The sequence below is a fragment of the Sprattus sprattus genome (assembly GCF_963457725.1).
Source record: "Sprattus sprattus genome assembly, chromosome: 1".
NCBI lineage: Eukaryota > Metazoa > Chordata > Actinopteri > Clupeiformes > Clupeidae > Sprattus > Sprattus sprattus.
The window spans coordinates 66,096,740-66,112,899 of NC_137920.1; the positions used below are offsets into that span (position 1 = coordinate 66,096,740).

Consider the following 16,160-nt stretch of genomic DNA (forward strand, 5'->3'; position numbering starts at 1 on the left):
TTGCCCCACCACTGTTTGACTTTAAGGAGGACACACCTCTCGGGGGCATCAAACAGAGGGGAGCTCAGTCAGTAAGGAAGCAATTTCACTTCACCAAATCCCACTCTTTCAATTAAGCCTGGCTTTGAATCAATGGGGCTTTTTTTCTTGAAAAGGAATCATTCGCTATGAGGAACAGTAATTCATCTTCAGCAGTATGACAACACTCAGTGCTGGGCCTGTGTGTGTGTGTGTGTGTGTGTGATGGAAAAGTTGTGTGTATTTGTCAGTATGTTCCTATGTGTGTTTGCTAGGAGTGCAATGATACACAAATGTCTCAACTCAATACAGCCACCTTTCGATTTGATAGTTTCAATACAATGTAAGTGCTGAGGCTATTAAATTCAGTTGACTTTTTTATATGGCTTTTTACAGTCCACATGAAGTTTAAAACATGTGTCCACATAAATATAAAAGTCACCAGGGGAGCAAACAAACATTTTTGTTTACCTGCACAGTAGCTGGTATATGTAAATGTTTTACCAGCCACTCAATTTTTTGATAATTGATCATTTTTTTCATTAGATTTGATCATGTATGCTAAATATTTTTTTAACCCTTCAATATGTTTGTATGGAATGTATGTATTACATAAGCATTTGTCTTTATTTCCATTGTTCATAATGGCAAACTCGGAACAGCACCAAAGTTTCCATCAAGATGTATTGCATCCATTCCATTTAATTTGTTTGTCATTTAAACTTAGAGAGCTAATTTTAAAATCAAAATCAACTTCATCCCTGCATTTATGTTCCACAATTCTTAGGCTATTCATTATTATACACTATCTTGACTAGTTGATTGCTATTAATTTAGTTATTTATTTAAGTCAAACTGTCCAATCGAACGATACGATTCGATATATCATATATATATTTCTACACCCCTACACACCGCCAAATGGGTGTGTATATAAGTCCTTGAGCTTCTGGCAGGCAGGTGGCCTGATGCTACTCTTTAATTGGTTGCTTCAGGACTCAGCTCCCTGCACCCCAAATGCTCCGTTTTATTAAGCTGTCTTTCTTGTTCACACTCACCATTGACAAAGGGATGCGCGACTGTCACTCCCGCTCCCCAGCTAGTTGACAGGTACTTTCAGGAGATGGCAACTTGACGTGGAACTGCACAGTTGGCTAGCTGGATGTCGTGTTAGTAATGCCTGGTTTACCTGTTTGCTATTTCAAAGTGTCAGTACCAAAGCATTGTGGACAACGACGGGGGTAAAAGACCTACAACATCGTTCTGTAAAATACAAAGAGCACAGAAGTAGCTACTGGGCTGCTGGCCAGTGTTCACGCAACATTACCGTGTTCTGTGTTGTTTTTGATTTGGTTGTTTTTTGCTGAGCTATGAGGTGCTTCAGCTTGTTTGTCCCATACACTAAAAAAACCCTATAAAAACTTAAAAATCCAAATCCAAAAGAAGTGTGTCTTTGTGACTATGTTTGTGTTGAGGTATGTGTGTATATTGAAGGTTGTTTAAGTGTTTTAGTTTCACGTATAGTGGACGAATCACTGTCACATTTGAAAGCTTACCTAAATTCACCACTACTTTTCCTCATTCAAAAGGCTGTTTAAGGCCAAAGCTTTAAAGTTTTTATGTGAGCCTAACAGAATGTTCTCTTCACAGTAAAGTTACAGACTAGTTTCTATAGATCATTTTTTTGGTTGGAAATAATGAGGAAATGACACTAACAGCAGTCATTTTGGTTTTACTGGTTTAGAGGAGGAAAAGTTGATCTGACTCTGAATACCTGGGTGACCATTTCCATTCCCCCCGCTTATAAACCGTCATCATTGCAACCACTAATTTCTGAGCTTGCTTAAACATTTAAACATCAACATCATGTGGAACCATTTCACACACACACACACACACACACACACACACACACACACACACACACACACACAAACATACACACGCTCGCTTATACACACACCCACACACACAAGCACATCTACAGGACATACAACCAAGCATACATACACAAACACACACACACACACACACACACACACACACACACACACACACTCACACTCACACTCACACTCACACACACACACACACACACACACACACAGACACACACACACACACACACACACACACACACACACACACACACACACACACACACACACACACACACACACACACACACACACACACACACACACACACACACACACACACACACACACAAAATTCTGTGCCGGGTACAGTAGCCAGTGTGAGTACAGCCACACAACCTCAGTGAATCACCACATCCACACTGTAGTCTCTCACTTCCAGCAAGGTTTCCACATTAGCTAGCAGTAATACAAATGTAAAGAAGAAAGGAAAACAATCTCCGCAGCTCCTGCAGTTTGCATCCCTGGGGAGAGGTCTTGGAAGGGCTAGAACACAGTGGGGTTGATGAAGGAGTGGCAGAAGGAGCCGAACGGAACCGCTGGCAAACACCGACTTTTCCTAAACTAGACCCCGAGGCTTGGGCTGGCAAATGTGGTGCGATACCATGGCAACAGCACAAAATGATGTGGAAAACACATAAAAACCATACACACACACACACACACACACAAATCCACACAACCAAACACACACACAAACATCCGCAAACACACTTTTACACAATCAAACACACACACACACACACACACACACATCCACACAGACATCCCACTTCTTAAACAGTGTTCTATAAATACATGCCATGAAACCAGACCCTGCCTGCTTGCCTGCTGAAGACTGGTGGTCCAGCCTCATTTCTTAAAACCATTTAGTAGTTTCCAGTGAAAAAGCTCATGGTGAGTCATCGACTGCGCCAGTTGGACCATCAGGTGGAACCAAGGCTATTTAAGGCCAAATGACCCTTTCCAGCGATAATGGTTATGCTACCTTAATGAATAATGGAGAGAGAGAAAGAGAGAGACACCGACAGAGAGAGAGAAGATTGAGGTTCCCCATCAAGAGTAAGTATGTGGGGGGAGACGCAAGTCGTGTGTGTGTGTGTTGCACCTTTGATGGTAATTGGATGTGTGTGCCTAAGTGTGTGTGCCTGTCTGCACGCATGAATTTGTGTGTTCAGATGTGCTTGTGTGTGTGTGTGTGTGTGTGTGTGTGTGTGGTGTGTGTGGTGTGTGTTTGTATGTGTGGTGTGTGTGGTGTGTGCCTGCATGTGTGTGCGTGCATGTGTGTGCGACTGTGCGTGCATGTGTGTGTGTGTGTGTGTGGGTGCGCATGTGTGTGTGTGTGCGTGCATGTGTGTGCTTCACACTTGGATGTGAATGTAAGCCACAGCAAAGTAAATGGAGATGTGGACAAACGTGTTGATGGCCAGGTCTGTGTGCATTCATCTCATGTAATTTCAGGACCATTGGTGTGATCTCCTTCTCCACATATATGCACACATACCAAACCCCACCCAACCGGGCAGCCAGGCAGCCATCCAGCCAGCCACAAGTCCCACATTGGGGACAGGCTCTAAAACCACAAAACCCTTCCAACCATCAGCCCCCCACCCCCACAGACACACACACACACAATAATGACCTGGCACTCTGCGACCATAAGGGCACCTTTATTCACACGAGGACTGAAAGCAATTACAAGCCCAGCGGAAAGAAAACATCAGCACGCCCGCTCAAAAAAAGAAAGAAAGAAAGAAAAAAAAGAGCCCGGCACCAACACAAGGCCCCTCTCACAGGCATAACTCCATAGCCAGAGAACTCATGTACTAACCGAGCAACTTGTGTCCCTCAACCCACCAGGGGAAGCTTTGGTGCTCCAATTACTCTCCCTATCCCAGGCCCCTGCTTGATATGTTGGCTGAGTGAATACTAAATAGAAGTTTGTATTTACTTTTTTAATGAGTGTTTCTTGGTTTGTGAGGGAGACCAATCTCCTAAGTACTTTTGTACTTCAGAGGAATGACAAAACAGAGGGAGGGCCATGTATGAAAAGCAAGTAAGCGGGAGAGGCATAAAGAGAGAGCTAGGAGAGGATGGAGAGATCTGGGAGAGAGAAGAGATAAGAAATGAGAAACAGTCAGAGAGAGTTGGATACAGTGGAACACAAAAACAAAAGAGACAGAAAGAGAGGTAAAACCACAGGACAGAGAACGACGGAGAGAGAGACAGAGAGAGAACTAGAAGAGAGAGTGGCTGCTCAGCGGGAGCAAACCCCTGCCAGCTGCTAGGCCGCGGGGAGCAGTTGAAAGGGAAAACTTCTAACACTCGTCTCTCTTACAAGGGAGCAACCAAACCACCCCCCCCCCCCCCCCCCAACCCCACCCCCCACAAATGTCCCCCTACCCCCGTCCCTCTCTGGCGAGGTGTGATTCCTGGCAGGCCTGGCTGGCTGTGGGGGAACCACAGTCCTAAAAAGGGCCCGAGCTGGGGGCCTGCATGGATTACGTAAGCGGATGTCTGCAGATTACATAAGGCTGTTTGCACAGTGAGGAGCGAGAGTGGAGAGACGCGGCGGGACAGGACAGGAGAGAATGGACGGAGGGGGGAGAAGGCGTCCGGGAACGAGTAGGGCTGTGCTGCACTGGCCATTGTAATGGTTGGACTGAGAGGAAGTTCTAGAAGCATGAATGTGTGTCCGCACGTGACGTGACTCACAGGCAGCAACAGAAACATGAGCCCGCACACTCACTAACTAATACACTCTCTCCGGACACAAACACACAGAAAAATTCTCGACAAATGTGTCACACTTCTAGCTTTCCTGTAGTTTTTCCTGTGAGTTGCAGTGCTATTCTCAGTTGTTTCTCTGTATTAAGAATTAACAGTTAGTCAGTAATGAAACTTGTATCACATATTAGATACTCCAGACACTTTAATGAGCTCGTAGTCCCCCTGATTTTTTTGGCAACTGCACAGGCCTGCTGTAAAAGCTGCCTCCTCATGAACAATTAATACAGAAAAACAGAAACAGCAACACAGCACTTTCTGCCTATGAATCAGAGAGGCCTGCTCGTGTTTTATGTTGTTTTGTGTTCTCTTTCTTCTTTTCTTTTATAACGGCCTTCTATTGCTCAAGAGCATCTTCTTTAGAGGTCTAAGTGGCCTCTAAAGATCCGCAGTCTGTGGATGGAGACGAGAGGATGAGCGTCAGAGAGAGGGGTTAGCAGAGGTGAAGAGATGGTGGACAGGAACAAAGAGGAGAGGAGAGCTGAGAGAAACAGGAGAGAAGGGGAGGAGGCAAGTTAGAGGTTAGCAGAAGAGAGAAGATGCAAGGGAGAGGAGAGAGAACAGTGGAGAGAAGGAGAGACAAGAGGGGAGCTGAAGAAAAGACGAGCAGAGGACAGGGTAAGAGGGTAGCCGAGACGAGGAAATTGCAGAGAGGATCCGAGCAAATAGGAGCAGAGAAAAGAGATGATAGAAAACAGAAGGAAGAATAACAACAGAGAGGAAAGTGTAGAGGAGCAGAGAGAGGAGTCTAGATGAGAAGAGAAGGCTAAAAAGAGGAGAGGAAGACTCAGACAAGGATAACACAGCACAAGAGAAGACAAAAAAAAGACAGAACAAGTATAAGGTAAGGACAGGTTAATCACAGAGAGGTGAAAGGGGGAAGGCAGAGTGGAGAGGAGAAATGATGCAGGAGGTGGAGGATGGAAGAGCTGAGGAGAGGAGGAGGAGCATTTTCAAGGTTTTCTCAGGACGTATTATTCATAAGAGAATCTCGCTCTCTCTCTCATTAGTGAGTAAATGTACTTATCTCAGCTGCAGACAAATGCACACAGTGAGATGGTGAGGGAGAGCAGGAGGAGATTAGGAGAAAGAGGATGGACAGACAAATAGACAAAGAAAGAGTTAGACAGATAGACAGAGACGCAAACACTGACACTGAAAATATAGGAAGGACAATAAGAGAGAGGGCAAGATGAGTGTATGAGACAGATAGGAAGACGAGGCTATGAGAGAGAGAGGAAGATGGATGGAGAGAGTGATGGAAACACATACAAAAACAAAAAGACAGTGAGAAAGTAAGAATAGAAATAGAAAGAGAGAACTAACCACTAAATGTTTCCCCCTCGAGTGGTCCCCAACAATTTTCTCACAAATAGTTTCAGCAATATGTAGCAATACATCACTCCCTCGGTCATGTCAATAAAGCCCATTTGGACTGAACTTATCTAAATCGAGCTGAGATCAGAGAAACCAATGTGCAAAATGAAACAAAAGCAAACAGCACAGACAACTCATCTATCCTCTCCCTTCCTCTAATTCCCTTTCCATTCCTTCTCTCATTTCCGGCCCAATAGCTTGCCACTCCTTCATCACGTCAGCAGCATCCTCAGCGCGGGGCAGTGAAGGGAAGTTTCAGCCAGGCGGGTGAAACAGCCTCAGAAGCAGTGGAAGCTTCGGGGCTAGCGCACGCTAGGTATTGCGTGCGCGGCACTTTCCCAAACTTCCCCTGCAGTCTAACCCTCGTCGAACAGGGAGATCGACCGCACAGCTAATGGCCTGTGATTGGATTAGCATGCATGTGATCCCTCAACCACGTCCAGCTCTAATGAGAGCAGAAACCTATCCCTCTATTTCTTTCACTCACTCTCTCTCTCTCTTTCTTTTATTTCTCTTTCTCTTTCTGTCTCTCCTGACCTCTACACTCCCATCCCCTCATCTTTCCTTCCATCCATACCCTCATTCTCATCCCTCTTCTCTCTGCCCATAGCATTGCCAACAGGTAGTCCAACATGATACAAAGTGTATGATACACAAGTTCTTTTCCTCTAAAAGCTTCTTAATTATAATCAAATGCCACCTCAATGCCAAGTGCTAGACCTGATTTACTTCAAGGTGCAATCGTCTATCCTGGTGAAAGGTTGTTGACATTTGCGCTCCAAGGCCAATCAAATGACAGCTTCCGTTTCCTGCCCCTGGAGCAATGTGTTGATGATGCAGAAACAGTCTAAGCCACTTTGTTTGCTTTTGTGGATCTTAAATTAAGGACTACACCTTTACAGGCTCAACCTCCTTGTTGAAGAACTATGCAATCACTTGTAGCCAAAGGAGTGATGGTTGACCTATAATTTTGATATTCTACTTCTTTGACCGCAGACTTGTCCTTCAGCTTGCATGCCAGTGTGAAGGGAGCCGTGCCCTTACCTGCCGTGAAGAGGAACACAGCGACGGTGCGGTAGTGCTTCCTGTGAGTGCCCTTACAGAGGGAGATGAGGGCGATGAGGAAGGCCACCAGAGTCGTCCCAGCGCCTGCCAGCAGCAGCACCAACGTGGCAATCTGCCAGTCTGGGGGAAGGAGGGAGACACACAGAGAACGTTAGATAACAGGTGTGGTCAGAAGGGCATCTGGTAGTCTGAAGGGCACAGAAATACAGGGTTAATCATGGGCATCCTCTGAGACAAACATCCAAAATGACACTATTTCAGGTGAATACATTTCAGTTCAGATTGCAGTTATAAGAAATGCCCCTTATCGTTTCCATATTCTGAGAAGTACAGCACGAATAAAGATTTATTTGGAAGTTACTTGGGAAGTTGTGTTCAAATGTGTTTCTCATTATTGTAGGTGAAATGATAACATGACTAAATAACAGTGTTCTGACACAGAGTGTTACATAAGAGTTTTGTTTGTGGTGTCTGTCTGTCTGTCTGTCTGTCTGTCTGTCTGTCTGTCTGTCTGTCTGTCTGTCTGTCTGTCTGTCTGTCTGTCTGTCTTACTGGGGGAGCTCAGGGGAGGATCAGTCTGTTCAGTGGAGCCAGGCAAGAAGAATTCCACTTGCGCATGAGGCCATCTGCCAGTCTTCCCCTTGGCCTTAGAACGAGCTCCATACAAACACAGGTAGAGATATATTCTACCCAAACACACACACACACACACACACACACACCTCTTCATTGGGGTCCTAAGAGCATTTCAGGAATTCTATGCTGCATTCTGTCCAGATGTTGAATGTCTGAAGCAATCAATATTTATCTTTTTCCTTTGAATCCACCATGCTGCCGGGGAGTAATTTAAGAGCATAATCCTTCTCTAAACACTCACATATTTGAAATGCTCTAGCAATACGCAGTAAAGCCTTAAGAAGACTGGTCTGCTTTGGCTCTTTCAGAGCTTGGACACGACTCACCATGTGACCATGTCCTGTGAATGCTCCGAGAGGTTGCCAAGCAGGGAGCTAAAATGCTGGCTGCTTCTAGGACAATAATTGTGGAATGGAATCCGTCAGAAAGTTACCACCCCTCCGCCAAAGTTATTTCCTCACAAAATGCCCGGCCACAAGAAAATCTTTCTCCCCCTCGCTCTTTCACTCTCTCTCTCTGTCTTTCACGCTCTCTCTCTGTCTTCACCAGCTCTCTTTCACTTAACACTAATTTTCTTTCGAACTCTTTCTCTTATTGTTCTTTCAAGGTTATGTTTGTGCAGAGACAACCCTGAGGAAGGCAGAGGAATTTAAATCGCTCATGCAAAGAAAACAGTGGGCTCTATTGCTGAATTTTTCAATAGTGAGAGAGCTGACTTTGGGTGGGTGACCCTGTGTGGTTCTATGCAGAGAGTTTAGCACAGCATCAGAGGATACACACTGCAGGTCAGCATCCAGAGTTCATCTTTCTGTAGAGGAATTCCTGCAAAATGGTGCACAGTTATTACTGTGCATGTGTGTAAGGTGGACTTAGGCCAAGGGGAAAGAGGAATGGGGGAGACAAATGAATAAGGGAGGGGCAGAGAGAGAGAGAGAGAAAGAAAAGCGAAGGAGAAAGGGGGGGAAGAGAGAGGAGAAGAAGACCAACCCTATCCACCTGCTGTTTCCGCCACTTATTACTTACAGAGTGAGCACCTGATGAGAGTGAACTAATTCTGACGAGAGTACCCCACAGTCAGCACACACATTCACACACACACTACCTCTTTCTCTCACTCTCTCTCTCTTTCACACACACACATCGAAACACTATTATGCCTCCCATCCATCAGAGGCACCTCAGGACCTCAATCGAGCTGTGCTCAGCGCTCCAGGGTGAAAGAACACCACGTCTTCCCCAGTGCCCTGTCAATCTGCTGCCTATTATCCCCTCTGAGTGTGTGTGTGTGTGTCTGTTAGTGTGAGTGTGTGTGTGTGTGTCAATGTGTGTGTCCTTCAAGCCTTTACCAGCCGTGATTATCTCTGACGCCTTCCCAGAGTCAGGGATGTGCTTTGTGACAATGGAGTTGTAAGGAGGAAAAAAAACAACTGAACAGAAAGGAGAGGGAGAAAGACAGAGGAGGAGAGAGAGGGACAAAGACAGAGGAGGAGAGAGAGGGAGAAAGACAGAGGAGGAGAGAGAGGGAGAAAGACAGAAGAGGAGAGAGAGGGAGAAAGACAGAGGAGGGGAGAGAGGGAGAAAGACAGAGGAGGGGAGAGACAGAAGTCCTTTTTATACAGAGATCCTGCAATAATGACGTGAAGAAGACCCCTCATTATGGCACTTTTCTTGTTTATGCTGAACCAAACAGTGGCGGCATAATGCCATCACAGCGTGTCTTTTTACTTACCAATCCGGTATTGAGGAGCCACATTTGACATAGCATCTAGCTTCACCTATGAAGCCACGTTTGACACCTCTCAGAGCTCAGATATTTCTAACTCTGAAAATCGCAATAAAACCCTACTTGAAGACGTAGCTTTGAAAAAAAAAATCCCCGGCTGCAGTGAGGCACGTCATTTTTATCAATATGGTGAGGAACCTGACAGAGCCTTACAGAGACCTTGACTATATGAACGGTTAGAAACCTTTCAAAATTTGTGAGAAGATGCATGTAGAGCAGTGGTTCTTAACCTGGGTTCGATCGAACCCCAGGGGTTTGTTGAGTCACTTTCAGGGGTTCGGCAGGGGTCAAGACACACACAGTATAGCCCGGTTCACACTAGCAATGTCGGGGCGTTTTTAAACATACCTACGTTTTGAAGAAATCATATTTTATTTTTCAAATTACGAAGGGTTTGGCGAATGCAATGATGAAGCTTGCAGGGTTCAGTACCTCCAATAAGGTTAAGAACCACTGATGTAGAGGTTTTTTTTTAACATAATTATTGATAGCCAGTATATATAAGTTAAATCTATTGATGGGTCATCATCACATTATTGTGTTTACATTTGGCTCAACACATAAACGTCAGAGCTGGGAAATACATGAACGTTTCGAATTCCAAGTTGTATTGAATGTGTAATAACATATGTGTCATAAATAAACTAGCCTACCTGTTACTTTCAAAAACAATGGCGAGTGAATTTAGTGTCGGTGGGCTCTTGCAAGCCATGTACATTAATGGCAATGTTCAGACTTAAGCAAAGTTGTTGTACAACATGTTAATGCTCATCATGTCAGATTTGTGTGTTGTGACAACACAGTCGTTCTGGGTAGCAGCTAGGCTGTATCGAACCCGTTCTGCAATGCTGGCTGACGTTGTTCAGCCTTTGTGACTACCTCCACCTCCTTTTCTACAGAACGGCGAGGCAGAATGACGTTGCAATATTCCCGCCTTGAAAACGCCTCAGAGAGAGAAAGAGAGAGGGAGAGAGAGAGAGTAAGAGCGGTTACAGACACTTGAATAAATTGAATGGAATTAAAGTTTCTTACTCCAGTGTTGTTCACACTGCTAAGCTGAACTGACAAGCTGCTCTTCGCCAAAACTCTTCTAATGCTTTTCCCATTTTTTTCCTGTCATTCCACGACAGTTCTCTTACCGCCTAACTTGGCCCAGAGAAGGAGACAGAATTTCCGATCCTGGGTTAATTAACTCTGGCTGCACTACCCCACTCTGTCTCCCTGCCACCTTTTCTCTTTTCCCTCTTTCTCTTTGGGTCTAAATTCTCTTTCTGGGTTATCCCCCCACCCCTTATTGCTGCAGTCTCCTTTTGTCCGGGGTGTCAGCCCCCAACCCCTTTTCCTAAACACACACACAAATACATTAACACACACACACATCCCTTGATCCCTGATCCTTTTAAATCCCCCCTTCCACGCCATCACCCTGACAGATCAACAGTTTTAATGAGATGAGACCAGGCCTCCTTTAGGCAGTAGCAGAGTCCCCTAAAGGCAGGCCACCCCGCACATTCCAGACATCAGCTCACCATAATGCCATGATGACTGTCGCTGACTGTAACTGTGTGTGTGTGTGTGTCTTTGTTTGTGTGTGTCTGTGATTGTGTGTGTGCATGTATTTGTGAGTGAGTGTGTGTCTGTGTGTCCCCAAAGAATAATGCTGATCAATGTTGACGATAATTCACCCAGCCAATTACTCCAGACTACAGAGTTTATCGACAACAAACAAGCACGCGAAAACAAGATTTGCCCAGGCGAGGGATATTTTCATCTGCACACAGAGCAGCGCTTTGGCTGCTTAAAGGGATAGAGCAGTTGATAATTTTGTTGTTGTCTTGCTTCATTGTTATTGTTTTTGTCTTGGATTTTGTTTTCAGTCAAATAAAGACCACAGCCATGTTAATAAAACTGTCCGGGAGGTTTGTTTTCTGTTCTCACCAAGTTCCTACAGGGCTCTGACCACTAAGTCCAGTCCACCACATTCTTTAAGAGAACTATAATTTAGAGATGCTAAATCCACCTCTGACCATCAGCGGGATTTCCCAATAACATCGTGAGGAAAAACAAAGACTGGCCCACCACTGCAGTCTCGAGTTCTCAATTATGGGCCTGCAACCTCCCTACACTGCATAACTTCGATCTTTCTCTGCACCAAGCAGACCTGACCGAAATCAGGGCAATTAAAATGCTGTGCAATAGCTCAATCAGGTGTGTCCAGCTAGGTTCAGTCAAGTGTGCAGAGCAGGGAAAGTTGGGAACCATGGCTAGCAGATGGCCCTTTGGAGCAGGTTTGAGAACCACTGCTCTATAGAACCATTTCAACATGAAGAATCCTTTGTTGGTAAAATGGCACTCTGGGGCGGAGAATTCTTCACAGCTGAATAGCTTTTATTAGGGGGATTCTAAGTATCTATAAGGGTTTTTTCTCTAGGGTGACAAGCCATGCAATGGCTTTGAACAGTCCTTCCAGGGGAGCATCCCGTGAGAAGGCAACGCTTGGATTAAAAATGTCTGGTAGTAGCTGGTGCTCTCAGAAGGTATTTCCCAGTATACAAGCTGCTACAGCATGTGGAAAGTGGGTCAACGTTCAGTTTTAGAATCCAAGAGGGATGAATTTGAAACGCTTTAAAAAATGTAGGATGAGAGCAGCGGACACTAATGCACGCTATCCCAAGATGCACCTATGATCTAGAAGTGGTGGAAGTGGTGTTTGGCATTCCTTTTGGACAAGCTGTGCAGTATGAAGTTTACATAGTTGAACATCATCAACGGTGCTTTGTCATTAATAGAACATAAAGTGCTCTATGGCAATTAGCTTTAAAGCAACTCTCAGCTGACAAAAAGATGTAACACTGATGTGCCTAAACAGTTCTAGATTAGATTAGATTAGATTCTATGTAGAAACTCTGAATTCAGACGAAAGTACTAACATCAAGATCATGGGTTAGATTTCCAGGGCGCATGCATAGGCTACTATTGACAACCTACTGTATATCTGTACAGTAAATTGCTTTGCGTAAATGTATCACATCACATCTATGACATATCCCAAATCCAATACTAGGCTAGACAGTGAAATTCTACACAGGTCCTCACCTAGAAAGCAAGGACAATGTCTGCAGAATAAGGGAGAGGGAGGGCTTAGAACCTTGTGGATATATAAAGGGGAGTCCCAGATCTCTTCTCTGAAATTGAAGGCCTGTCTGGGGTAAGGCTTTTTAAGCATGTCCCTGGGCCATGTACTGATGGTACAGTACGTTAGGCACTGAGGGAGCTTATTCACTCATGCACGCTAACAATAGCCTGAACACGCATGCACATATCAGACATGCACATACATACACAAACAGACAGACAGGTAGTCAGACACACAGACAAACATACACACACCAGGAACTCATATACATAGAGAGAAACAGACAAAGCCGCAGACACAAATGCTTAAACACACACACACAAAGACTCGCTCTCTCAAACACACTCACAAACTTTTTCTCTCTCTCTCTCTCTCTCTCTCTCTCTCTCTCAAACACACACAGCACACACACAGAAGCTGTGTAGTAATTTTGATCCACCAGGGAGGCAGGCTCATTACCATCTTCAGCTCTGGTAGAGCTTCTGGGAGATCGCTATCTCTCTCCATTGTGTGCCCAGGGACAATAGCTGCAGCTTTCAGAAGGCACTGAGCTATTTCCAAAGAGATGAGAGCTGAGACTGTTACACTGGATTACATGAGTGAAATTGATTTCATGAATCTCTGTTTTTCACTGCTGTGATTGATGTGTATCATTTAAGCACTGACTGTGAAAAAAGTTGAGGCTTTGTTCTGCTGGCTTAACACACACACACACACACACACATGAGAAGTGAAACCGTTTTTATGCCTAGCAAGGCCCCCGCAACCTCCATAACAGGATTCACAGAAAAAAATGACTGGGAGAGGAGACAACACATAAAAGCAAAACAAAGCACGCAGTGCCATCCCCGGCAGCGACTCATGACAATAGGTGAAACACACCCACTTTCGCAAACAATGAGCGCAGGGGTCAAGCGAGCCCCTAGATACCTCATCACGACAGGACGACAAATCGCTCATCAATGTTGCGGGCGAGTGAGAAAAGAAAACTTCGCATAGCACTGGGTCAACAAACCGAGACGGTTCTGTCCTCTGAGGAAAGAGGGCAGGAATTGGAGGAGGAGAAGCTGTTGGAGGATGCAAAATATCCCTCCCATAGAGCTTGTCCCTGCGTATACGAGCATATGTCCGCGATGTTCGCGTTAAAACAAAGACGTGGAATTCGCACAGTGCGTCCAAGTTCTGACCAGCCCAGGGGGGAAACACTGGCCACCGTGTAAAAAAAACAAAAAAAATCACACGGTTTACACACACTGGTGGGCAGAGAAGAGATAGGGAGGCCGTCTGTTAACAATACTCTATTGTTTGATCTCATCCGTGATCTAGGCTACATAGAAAATCACCGTAAATTCCACGCATTTCTGTCGCTATTATCCAACGACAAAATGCATTGTTGGGATACTGTCAAACGTGCCCTGCATCAGTGCAATTAAGACAACAGTACATTAAATGATCATACTGCAGTCAAGCGAACGGCTTTGCCGGGTGATAGACTGTTTCGATCACTGGAAGTTGACACAATTCACGTGCCACAAGTAAACAGTGACGGAAGTCGACGTTCTTGACACGGAATATGTCAGTGAAGATATGGCGTGTATGATGTAAAACCTCTTAAACATGTTTATCCAGCGCTGGCGTAGCTTAAATATAACCTAGATATAATCACAATGTCTGGTGGTCTGGTGCCATGGATCCCTGGGGTCTTTCATGTTCCATGGCACAATGAAAAGTTGACTGTTCCGAATAATGAGGTTTGTTAAAATACGTCACACGAGACAAACATGTTATTCACATTATCTTACAATTTGCAATGACACTTACCGGACCTAAGGGTGGAAGTGCAGTTCCAGCTCGTCGGAGTTTCACTGCAAGACTCCCATAGCGACAGAGAGTAGCGTTCCGCTGTAACCCAAGCAGGGCTCAAAAGTGCTACAATATCTAAACACAGTGCGAGGAACACACAAAGTAAAGCGATCAGCTTAAACGGTCGAAACACGTACACTTCATTCACCGACATATTTTCATAATAGGCCGACTTCGGTTCGGTACGCAGAAAATGTGCAAATGAAGAAAATGCAGCGGCGGACCGTCTGATGGTACTCTCTCGTGTGAAAGTTCGGAGTAGACTACGGAGTTCATCGATAGGGACCTAGGCTGCCGTAAACCACTGAACTCCACAGCTATGCCTTGAGCTGTCAGTGCGCCCCCCTCCGGTGGGTAGACATCTGAGAATGCATCTGTGATCTCACATCCAACGAGCATCTGAGCGGCTCCCTGATATTTCAGAATGACTATTACCACATCGCACACCAAAATCCTTCAGAATAGACAAGGTATTTGAAATATAGGTGTGCATTACGTGTTTTCTGAGAAGGTTGAGTGACCATAGCCAATCTATAATTTCTTTATAAGTAATGTATTAACCTTGTCATTGCAAGAACACACATGCTTGGATATGGGGGCATAACTAAACACTCCCATAATTATCACTTGAGTCACTCAATACAGGCATTGGGCTTCTCATGTGTTATTACTATACTACTTGTTCCGTCCTGGTCAACATGGATTATATACGAGTGGACCCTCACAATTTAACAGATCCACAGCAGGAAGAGGCCTGCTTGGGAGAAACACTCACCTTAAAAGGGCTGTTGTCTCCTCACTGTATAGAAAGTGTGTTAGTGATTGGAGGGAGGATAAGTCGGGGGAGAAGAAAAACACTCCCCTGGAGAATCTATTTTTTGTTCTTTGTTAACGCTCCCTCCGTGGAAGTTAAAAATAAAACTCATACCTCATATACAGGAGACATCTCAGTGTATGCAAAAAGAGATAAATAAGCTGAGTGCACAGCACCACCTCAAACAGACTTTTTTCCTGTTCCTTTTTTTTTTTTTTTACTTTACCCGTACATCACAAGAGGAGGCCTGTGCCATACCTGCCTAAAGCAAAACCTCTAATCAAAAGCCTCTTGAACATTTAGACCCACAGCCCACTGCTGCTCCAGGAGCCATTCACTGCTTTTCAAAACTGCACACAAAGCAACTGACGTGTTTTATTGTCATATCCTTGGGATGGCGTTGAGGTTTTCTGAGGGAACAAAATAAAAGTTAAACCAAAACTATGTCTTTGATGTCTTCAAATAGTTCATAAATGGAGCCTATGCTGTATTCTAAAGAATGTTCCAAGTGAAAGCCCTTCCATTGATCCAGAGACTTTATGTAAGGCATGTCATTTTCTCTGGTATTAGTGTATGTATGAAACATGCTTCTCAGTTGTCATATTTTTACCCATTGATGTGGCTCTCTGGTAACAGGTGGTGTCCTTTGCAGCAGGTGTGCCAGTGTAGCCATTGTCGGTGCCCTTCTTACCTCGCGGCAGCCGGAAACACACTGTTTTGTGACAGAGGCGACACACACACACG

At 44.8% G+C, this 16,160-nt stretch overlaps 1 protein-coding gene across 1 annotated transcript in view; it reads right to left on the reverse strand.

The window, feature by feature from the left end:
- LOC308372635 (transmembrane protein 47-like) overlaps positions 1 to 14,840 on the reverse strand; it is an 18,326-nt gene extending 3,486 nt beyond the window's left edge. Inside the window, exons 1-2 of the mRNA XM_080847877.1 lie at positions 14,561 to 14,840; positions 7,164 to 7,304 (exon numbers count right to left, since the gene is read on the reverse strand). Of these exons, the coding sequence (XP_080704003.1) occupies positions 7,164 to 7,304; positions 14,561 to 14,756 (337 nt within the window). The 5' untranslated portion in view covers positions 14,757 to 14,840. The remainder of the gene's footprint in view (positions 1 to 7,163; positions 7,305 to 14,560) is intronic.
- Positions 14,841 to 16,160: the final 1,320 nt, after the last annotated feature.